Source organism: Gambusia affinis, linkage group LG20 (genome assembly GCF_019740435.1).
Source record: "Gambusia affinis linkage group LG20, SWU_Gaff_1.0, whole genome shotgun sequence".
NCBI classification, from domain to species: domain Eukaryota; kingdom Metazoa; phylum Chordata; class Actinopteri; order Cyprinodontiformes; family Poeciliidae; genus Gambusia; species Gambusia affinis.
Window position 1 is genome coordinate 9636202 of NC_057887.1, and position 10115 is coordinate 9646316.

Sequence of the window (10115 nt, forward strand, 5' to 3'; positions counted from 1 at the left end):
AACATGAGTTTCCTTTTGATATCCCAGATTATTTCTCCGTCATATCTTGTTTAAAACCATGACTGGCTATCGAAAGATGTTAATGCACAGATATCAGAGAATTGACAGTGATGAATAAAATGTATCATCTGCCAAGTATTTTTTTTTTTTTTTTTTACCGTTTTCCAAGCACCGTCCAACAACTTCTACACAGATGGTTGAGTGCAATAAACCATCTGGTCTTTCAGGTTAGAGCCAAGCATCATTCATGTAATCCCAGACTCCCTGATGATCCGTGAGAGGGGGCTGGGTGTCAAGCAATCTGTTGTGGGATGTTTGTGGAGCTGCTGCTGGTCCTGCAGGATGCATTCAGGACTCATCCACAAAGAAATCCTTTAGACACATGAAGCTGTTAGAAATGCTAAGACACTTTGTGTCCAAAGTGTTGAATGAAGTGCAGAAAAGCTTTTCAGGTTCAAACTATGAGCTTCAAAACTGATTTTCTCCAGGTCTTCTCAAAATGGCTTCCCAAGGCTGGAGATTAGATCTAATGCAAGAGTGTCCAAACTGTGGCCCAGGGGCTAGTTGGGGCCTTCAAATGATTGTTTTTGGTCCCTGTCCACAAGTCAAGAACGGTGAAGAATTTGACGAACATAATAGAAAACAACTGATGACCCAAAAAATGTGGAAATGTTCTGTTTTTCTTTTAATAAGGCAACAATTCATAACCCTTTTTATATTTTACATGATCTGCAAAATATTGTTTGCATTTTTTTTAATTCATAAATTTTGTAGCCCACCAGTAGTTAAACTTTATCAGGGCAAAATGTTTGGACACCAGTCATCTGAGAAAAAAACAAAAACAAAAAAAAAAAGCTTCTCACACACAGAGATCCCGTCCCATCAGTTATTTTCAAACAATCTAATCTTATTTTTTCCCGTTTAGAAATTTGGAAAACCTTGAACTAATCCATAATTAGTAAAACCTTTAAAAAAGGATTGTTGATTTTAAATTAAAATTTTAAAGCCTCTGATTGGTTGACGATTCCCTTGTGACGACTCCTCCCCCCAAAGCATTGGAGGAGTCCAATTGAAACTTGGAGTCGATCAAGAAGACTTTCCCAACCATCTAAGAGTTTGCAGGATATGGTAGTTTGTCTATTTTGGTGTGAGGTTGTGCAAGATTCCTCAGTGTCTCTTTCTTTAAGCTCGTTTCTCATTGTACCAACATGGTTTCAAATCCAAAGTGATGATGATAACTTTGACTTGATGTCTGATCATCTGCCGATTTCTAAGAGACCTTCTGGTTATCTGGTCATCTTCTCTGTTAGAGAAGCTGAGAGAAAATTTCAGACCAAGTAAAGTCCTTTCTGCTGCTGACTGAGGTGATTGTGTTGCTGAGACGCCAGATGGATCTCTTCTCCTCTTCCTCAGATTAAGTTAAAGAATCAACATTGGATCATAAAAACACTTTCTTAAGGCAACTGAGAAAATTATAAATACTTAATAAATGCAAGAATGTAAATAATTTCTCCTTTTTTCTTTTAGATCATGAGGCTGATTGACGTACGAGCCTCAGATCAGCTTCATTTGTTGCAAGAAATTTGATCTTATGAGGCACTTATCTGTTGCTAATAGGAATGCACTCAGGTTACTGTTGGCCACATGCTAAATTGCCCGTGTGCTGAAGGTGGAGGTGCACTCAGCAGGATCCAGGAAGTGGCGCGTGATTGGCCACATGTTTCAGCCCCAGGAGAACAGGCTCTGTGCTCCAGTTTGCAGCTTGTATTTGTCCCAGATAGCTGAACTCCTCTCTGCATCTCTGTCTTTCTCTTTCTCTCTCTCTTTGTCTCTCCATTTCCATCTTCTGTCCGTCTCCTCTGGGATTTTAAAGCGAGGCTGTCTGATTCGAGCTGATATTCCTCACGAGGCCCTAATTGGTCTTTTAGTGTAGAACTGTTCTCTCATGCATTAATTGGCTCCAAAATCAGTTCTTTGTCAACAGCGGTGCTGCGTTTTCTGACCATTTATAATCCCTTTGATGCTGCAGCCCAGCCAAGTGCTGATGCTGGCGTAAAACACCAAAGAGTAGAAGCAGTCGTCCCAAACTGAGCATTTAGTTTTAATGAGTACTGTGTGATTTATCCATGACAGGAACGCTGAGCAGATGCAGTCCTGGATCACGCGTATCAACACGGTGGCCGCCATGTTCTCATCTCCTCCCTTCCCAGCAGCCATCGGCTCCCAGAAGAAGTTCAGCCGACCGCTGCTGCCAGGAACCATGTCCAAACTGTCCGAGGTACCGTTAACTGCTTTATCGGACATTTCCATCAGGTCGAGCTCGTTAGCTGCTTTATACGTCACAAACAACTTCAGTGCATAATGTTGTGACTTTATGCACAGGTTTATTGAGCTAAATTGGCGTCAAATGTTTGTGCAGCAAAAATTTTCGTTTGTTCTGCTGCTATTAATAAATGTCTCCGGAGGTCATCAAAGGTCAACCAGCCAGTTCACATTTACAAAATCAAACAAAATATACCGTCAGTCCACTGAGCTACACTTTTGCTGGTTTGTGCTGTTATAACTTTTAAGATATATAAAAAAAAGTTTCTAAAGGTCACAAGAGATCACACTTCCCTTCCCCCCACATTAACAAAATCAGACAAAATTGATATAAATTAACTTTTTATGTGTTTGTGCTGCTAAAACTTGGTTTAGCAGCACCAAGTTTTGATTTTGGTGCTTGATTTTGTAAATGTGGGGATGGGTGGTTGGTTGACCTTTGATGATGTCTGGAAACATTTATAATACTGTATCTGTAAAGTGGTAGCAGCACAAAAGGTTGAGATTTTTCAAACGTTTTTTATGGCTGTGCTGCACTTTAGTGCATAAACAATCCAAGTCCTATTCAGTTTGTTCTGAAGTTAAACATTCGCATAATTTGGTGCTTGAATAATTTTTTTTGTCATTAAAAAAAATAACAAGAGAAATAGCAAGCGACTATCAGAATGTAATTAATCAGATGGTTGTGTTTGCTGTTATGCCGTAAATGTTTTTGTGTTGATGCTGCGCTTTCAGGAGGAGCAGATCAGATCCCATGAAGCTCGGATCAGAGCCGTCTCCACTGATCTCGCTGAGCTGAGGTCTTTTCCTCCGGACCGCAAGGTCAGAGGCCGGGAGCTGGAAGAGTACCGCCTGCGAGACGAGTATCTGGACTTTGAGGTGTGAAATGTTCTGTAGAGGACTGCCTAAAGCCACAGAGTCGATGCATTCAAAGGGAAAGTTACAGACGTATTTGGATTCATAAAACTTTTACACCTTCTTTCTTGTAACAATCGTTTCTTCTGTTGCACTTCCTCAGAAAACTCGGTATGGGACATACGTCATGCTGCTGCGGGCCAAGATCCGAAGCGGCGAGGAGGACCTGTCTGTATTCGAGTCGCTGCTCCTGGAGGACAGCAGCCTGCAGAGGGCGCACTCCAGCCCCACGCTGCAGGACAGCAGCCTGGCCAGCCAGGCCAGCAGCAGCAGGGGCACCAGCAGCAAAGCCAGCGCCTGCAGCAGCAGCAGACCTCGACAGGAAGGACAGAGGAACAGCTACAGACAGGCTGTCAAGAAGTGAAGCGTGGCGGGGGCGCCGGGAGCGGCATGATGTCGCTCTCCCACCGGCAGGCTGTCTCCCAGCGAAGGCTTTTATTTGAGATCCAGGAGGGTTCGGAGCTCTGCTTGAAGGGGGAGCAGGGGTGAGGGTCTTACCCCACGCCTTCCCGCTACCATGACGCCCCACCCGGCACCCCAGTCTTCTCGTGTGGCCGAGGAGGTGCAGATCCAGCGAGGATGTTGGTGCAGGAGGTGGGGGGAACAGCTGTGAGGTCAGAGAGGAGGAGGTGTCTTTCAGGACAGGCGCTGGATGCAGCAGCAGCAAACGGCACAGTTCCTTAAAAAGGATGCTTCCAGATCAAATGGGACACCACAGGGACCTACATTCAGCATCCTTTCCTTTCTCCCCTCCCCTTTCTTCTTTCAGGGCACCTCTCCAGCCACATCCTCACAACTTTTTCCATCACCCTTCAACTCTGTTAGGGACCAAACATGTTTACACACTTTGAACTGTCATCTCATTATAGATGACTCGAGATTTGGTTTTTAGTCGTACCGCTACTCCTACGTGAAGCGCTGTAATAGACTTTTAAAGCATCACTACGTTTTTTTTGGAGCCTCTACATTCCAGCTCCTTTCGTCCCGTATATCCTCACGACGCGTTCACATTCCACACACACACACACGAGTTGGGAATCACAGCTTTTAGCTCCAGTAAGGACGGCGTGAAGTTCAATCAGCATTGCTGCAGAGAAACGCCGTGACGAGACAATCGCGGCTGCTCGTTTTTTTTTCTTTCTGGACAGCTAGAGCCGACGTCCGCAGAAGTTCTCGGTGCGATGCAGCTACAAAACTGCATCTCAAGCAAAGAGAGAGGGTTTTTTTCACTTTGCTTGAACATATTTTTTCTCCTGTTTGCTTTTGCTTATGTCCAGTGATGTGCTTCAGTTTTCTTTCTTGGGTGAATGTTTTTGTTTCGTTTTTCCTGCTGTGATACGCATGCCTGCATCCAGCACAGCTTCTCTTAGGGCTTTTACTACTTACACATAAAAAAAAAACAAAAAAAAAAAAAAAAAACTGAGAGTCAGCGTTTCTCCCTGGGGCTGTTCAGTCATTCTCCTGCCTGTGCCATAGCCAACACGTGTAACCTCCTGTCTGTACCGCTCATTTCCAGGCCGACACTCACCGGGCAGACCCTGAATGTTGATATTTTTAAGGTATTTTTCAGTCACCTGTTGTTGTTGTTGACCCCCACTCCCTTCAGTGTACGAGCATACGATCAAATACGATAAAGGAAACTTGCTATTCAGGACGTGTTGTACAGTATATAATGCGCCTGCTTATATTGTAGGATATATGACGGTATATTTGCAATATATTCAGTACACTATTGTGAAGATGCATTAGGAGCAAACACAGAAAACGTCTTGCTAATCCCAAAAAGGGCTGAATGATAATCATGTGATTTTATTATTGTTATTATTATTATTACAAAGTATTTAGAAAGGTTATTTTTGACAGGTTACTCTAATTTAGTCGGTTGCATTAGAAAGCTTTCCAACGCTGAAACCTATTAGCATGATTTTACTTGGATTGGGGCTGAAGATGTTGTGAAAGATGCATGAAGAGAGCAAGGAACAATAAAAATAAAAAATTATAGAAGAGGAAACAAAGGAACTTTGGAATTTGTTAAGAGTAGAGTAGCTTGGGTATTTTTAGTAGCCATAAACACCTCATAGCATGCAGGTGTATATCACAGAAGTTAAATATCATTGAAAAGTTTGTTGTTTTTTCTCCAGCAATTCAATTCACAAAGTGAAACTCTTATAGATTTATTATAAGCAGTCATATATTTACAATTTGGTGATTTTGGGTTACATTCAATGACAAAATTAACATTCCTATTTCCATAAGGGAAAGTTGAGTGGAAGGATGAAGTGTGGTAGAGAATGATTCTTAATCTTCTTTCTTTCTATTTTTTTTTATTATACACAAATCTTAGTCTTTTGTAAAGTGTGTACACTTAGGCAGCGTTAGAGCTAACCCTCTCATGGGGTCAGAGCAGCACAGCCGTTGACTCAGCTTTTGCTACCTTTGGCATTGTGGTGAGGTGCTTAGTCTGACTAGAAAATAAACTCAGCATCTCCAGAAAGAAAAACATGAAACATTAGTGCATGAAGCAATCTGAAATTCCCTGGATGACATAGCTGACGTTAGGCTTGAGAAAATACAGTGGACCAGCAGCAGTCGATGTCAAGGTTTTCCAAATTATCACTGGCCTTTGAAACTTCACACTGGACCTCGAACAACGTGGATTCAGTGGTTCTCTAATCTTATTTCAACCTCTGTGCCCATGATTTAAAAATACAAACTATATTTCGCTAAAGGTTGGTTTTTCATTTGGAAGTCACTCTGCTAACCTCCGACCTTTGTTCTTATTAGTTCAGGTCAGAAACTTCTCCCCTGCTTTAGGACAGACGTAACATAAGAAATGAGACATTAATGTAGAGTTTCCTGGATATATCTGTGTAGAAGTACTAACTTCTTGTTGCAAGTTTTTCCTTCCACTCAACTTTCTATCAATGTTTTTTGTAACTTAAACCCCTTGTGGAGGATCTCTGCTGAGTCTTCTCCATGATTGTGTCAACCATAACATAACATTTGTGTTTTAGAAATCCTTTATTAATGTAAAATCTATTTATTTTGAAGAGACTGAATTTTGAGTTAAGCCACAATCATCAAAATTACCAGAAGAAGATCTGTCCAATATGAGTTTAACTTTACAGTTGAGTTTCTGAAATAAATGAACTTTTTGATGGTATTCTGACTTGTTGAGATACAGCTGTAGTATTGATGCACAGCCATTTTCTACTCAGGCTTTTTGAGCAGCTGCAGTGCCAGCGTCCAACCAGCAGGGAGAGCTGTCAGCATTCACTTGTAATTCCTCTTTCAGCCATAACCACACCTGCTGCACCTGCAGTGAATATGCACAGCATCTCCCACTCACCTGGGGAAGTGGATGGGGACCGCAGGGCTACGCAACACACCGGACCTGTTTGTGTTAACCGTTTGTGAGCCGCAGTGCATGCTGGGACGGTGCTGGACGCTCCGAGGAGCTTCAAGACTCTTTGGTTTTGTTCGTCCAGCTTCCGTCCAGCATCAGTTCCCATAGAGCATGAGTTATATCAGTGTGTACAGTTTCTAAAGCGAATGATTTAGTATTCAGGCCTCAGCGCTGCACCGTGTTAATGCGTCAGTCACGTTTCTGTTGCAGTGTGCGGCCTTTTCCTCACCTGTAAACTTTAAGCAACAATTCAAACATTTGCAAGTTTTGCTTTGGAGGGTTTATATCTTCTTTGCCTTGAGTGGCATAAAACGAGCTCTTTTGTTTTGGAGCTGATTGTCAGAAAAGACTGAAGGACTTTTTGTGATGGCTGTTTTTCTCGTACGGTTGTGTGAACCTGAAAGGTGAGGAAATATTTGTAGAAAAGGTTCTTGAATAATAATCCATCTACACGTCACGTCTGTCGTTTCAGCAGCTCACTTGATAATTCGAAAAGGTTTTTTTTGGCCTCTTGTTGCAAAAACCATCATCCAGTTGATTAACTCTGCAATTAAACTGTTGAAAATATATATATAAAAAAATACTAATTTACAATACAATTATAATCTAGCAATGCAGCTGCAGTTCATTTCTGCTCTTTAAATTGTGCGTTATTATTAAGATTTTGTTAACTGCTAATGATCATCAGTGGACTTTCATCTAAAATGTTTGGGTTCCAAACAGCTGCAGAAAGAGATAAAGTTTAAATATGTTGCTAAAAAATCTAAATTTTATTCTGTTTTATATTTAATAAGCTAATAATCCTATTGTTACACATTTAACTGGTTTCTGGAGATTTACTCAGTTTGAGAACCACTGCCTTTTTCTGCTTTTCATTTTTATGTTTGACGTAAATGAATGCGTTTGGTGGTTAAAAGCTTGACTTACATTTTTGTGCTGCATCTGCTTAATGTCCAATATCAGATTAAGTTTTTATTTATTGTTTAAATCCTCTTTAATTACTGAAAACACTATGATCTACAGTGCCTTGCAAAAACTATTCATACCCCTTGAATTTTTTCCTGTTTTGTGACATTTCTGCCACAAACTTAAATGTGTTTTATTGGGATTTTGTGTGAGAGATCAACACAAAGTAGTGCATAGTTGTAAAATTGAAGGAAAACATATATATATATATATATATATATATATATATATATATATATATATATATATATATATAAGCACTGATTAGCTCCATTTGGCGTGACGTAATCTAAATATAAATTTTACCGGCTCTTTTACCAGCTCAGAAACATAGCAGACAGTTGAGAGAGTTATGGAAATGTGCAAAGCTGGTTTAGAAAATAAAATGTCAGATCGCTGACAAAAATTCATTTTCTTGGCTTTCAAGCAAAGTCAAGTTTATTTGTATAACGAGACAGTTCAAAGTGCTTTACACAATAAAACTGTAATAACCGTTTATGAAGCAATCAACAAACATTACATTTTGTCTAATGCCATCATAAAATATATTGATTAATATGTTAATCAATTTCCCAGTGGTTTTTAATCAAAGGCACCTGTAAACAAGTGAATTTTTAGCCTTAATCTAAAGTAGCGAAATTTTTCGGCTGTTTTGCAGGTTTCCAGAAGTTTGTTCCAGGCTGCTGCTTCTTTGTGTTTGGTTCTGACAGAAAAGCTCAATAAAAACACACAACGTTGTTGTGGTTGCAACATGCTGAAATGTGAAAAGTTTCGAAGCAAGGGACTGTAACTTTAAAGAATAAATATCTTTTCCTCAAGGATCAAATCCTTATTAGACGTGATGACTGGAACATTACGTTTGGCATATCTGAGCTTGTCCTGCGGTTGCATTTGATCAGAATTAATTAGAACCATTTTAGCTGTCAGTTCTTCCTCCAAATATGTGGCTAAACTCTCAAACAACCCAAATGTCAACCATCTTCATCTTATCCGATCCTTGAAAAGAGGCAATGATTTATTGAATCTGCATACGTCTGTTTGAATACACAGAGCAATCGGTAAAAAACAATAATGACAGTTTGTTCTGATACATTAAGTGTTTTTAAGTGAATTTAACAAAACAGCAATGAATGAAACGGAGATCAGCTGCTGTAAATGGTTTGTAAAGTTAAAGTTGTAGGATTTGTCTCTATTAAAGCAGCAATGCACGCCTGAGTGAACTGTCCTATAAATGTTTCCATCACTCATCATCATTTCTGAATGTAAATAAAGCATGAGATCTTACGGCCTGCTTTTGTTTATATTAGAACATTAAATGAAGGGTTCATATATTAAGTAGGTCACCATGATTTACTGTTTTCAAGCTCATGCCCACCTTTATTTATTTTTTTCTATCGACAAAGGAAATGGCTATATTTATTGCTGTTCAACGCTGTCGTGTTTTAGAGGCTCAGAAAAATCTTTTACATGTGAAGTTCTGATTCGTCTCAGTGTGTTTTTAGACTGGTGCAGGTAAGACGATGTTCTTTTGATGCTAAAACAGTGAGCTACATGTGTCACTGCCTTGTTCAGTCTCACCAAGGAAATGTTGTTTGTGAGCTTCTCAGTTTTGGGAATTCTAGAGGATAAAAATAAAAGTGTTTGTAAAGGTTGGCCGTCTCTTGATCTTATTGTGTGGAAGTTTAAAATATGTTTAATGAGTTCTTAGCTCAGGTAAAATAATCTTAAAACACTCAGACAAAAAAGTCCTGGACACAACATATCCTTAAATAAAGAGGGAAGACTATTTAGATCTAAAAATAGTGCCCTAATTTGTTATAACGTTTGTTATGTCAAGAGTTTTCTCTGAAAATATCCTTTTCCATCTGGAAAAATATATTCCTTTTAATAATTTTGCAAATGTTGGTAGTTTATGGTAGTTTTTGTTTTCTTTTGCTAATTTAAAAACCTGGAAATGTTTACATTAATAATAACACAATAGCATACCAGCAAGAAAGATTACGCATATTATGACAGTGAGCCATCATGGTAACAGAAGTATGACATTTTGATAGAATGTTTTCAAAGGTGTCCCATTTGTCATAGTTTAGATTTTACAATTTAATAAATATAAATGTAAAGTTTGGGGAGATAAACTCCAAAACTGAAGTCCTGAGGGTTTTGTTTTGAATTTTCACACATTTTGAAATGTAATAATTTAGCTTAATCTTATCATTTTTAATTACAAAAAGGTATATAGAAATCAGTCTTCCAGCTGGCCATGAAGAGGATGGATGAAGAAGAAGTGATGAAAATAAAAATTTACAAGAATACTTAGCAGCAGACAGGTGAAAGTGAAACTACATAAATGTCTGTAGGAGATAGGCAATATGATTTCCATATTCTTTAGAAATATGTAGCATGTATGAATATATTTTGCAAATAAATTGTGTGGAAACTGTAAAAGTAAATGAAGACGTTTGCTGTAACTGTACCCTATTTGATACAGTACATTTAATAATATTTG

General features: G+C 39.2%; 1 protein-coding gene across 6 annotated transcripts in view; it reads left to right on the top strand.

Moving 5' to 3' along the window:
• Nucleotides 1–9261, top strand: part of LOC122822958 (PH and SEC7 domain-containing protein 1-like) — a 94459-nt gene extending 85198 nt beyond the window's left edge. For all 6 annotated transcript variants that reach the window (XM_044102089.1, XM_044102093.1, XM_044102090.1 and 3 more), the window contains 3 exons: nucleotides 2134–2278; nucleotides 3058–3201; nucleotides 3341–9261. In XM_044102089.1, coding sequence (XP_043958024.1) covers nucleotides 2134–2278; nucleotides 3058–3201; nucleotides 3341–3601 — 550 coding nt within the window. In that variant the 3' untranslated portion in view covers nucleotides 3602–9261. The remainder of the gene's footprint in view (nucleotides 1–2133; nucleotides 2279–3057; nucleotides 3202–3340) is intronic.
• The last annotated feature ends 854 nt before the right edge of the window (nucleotides 9262–10115 follow it).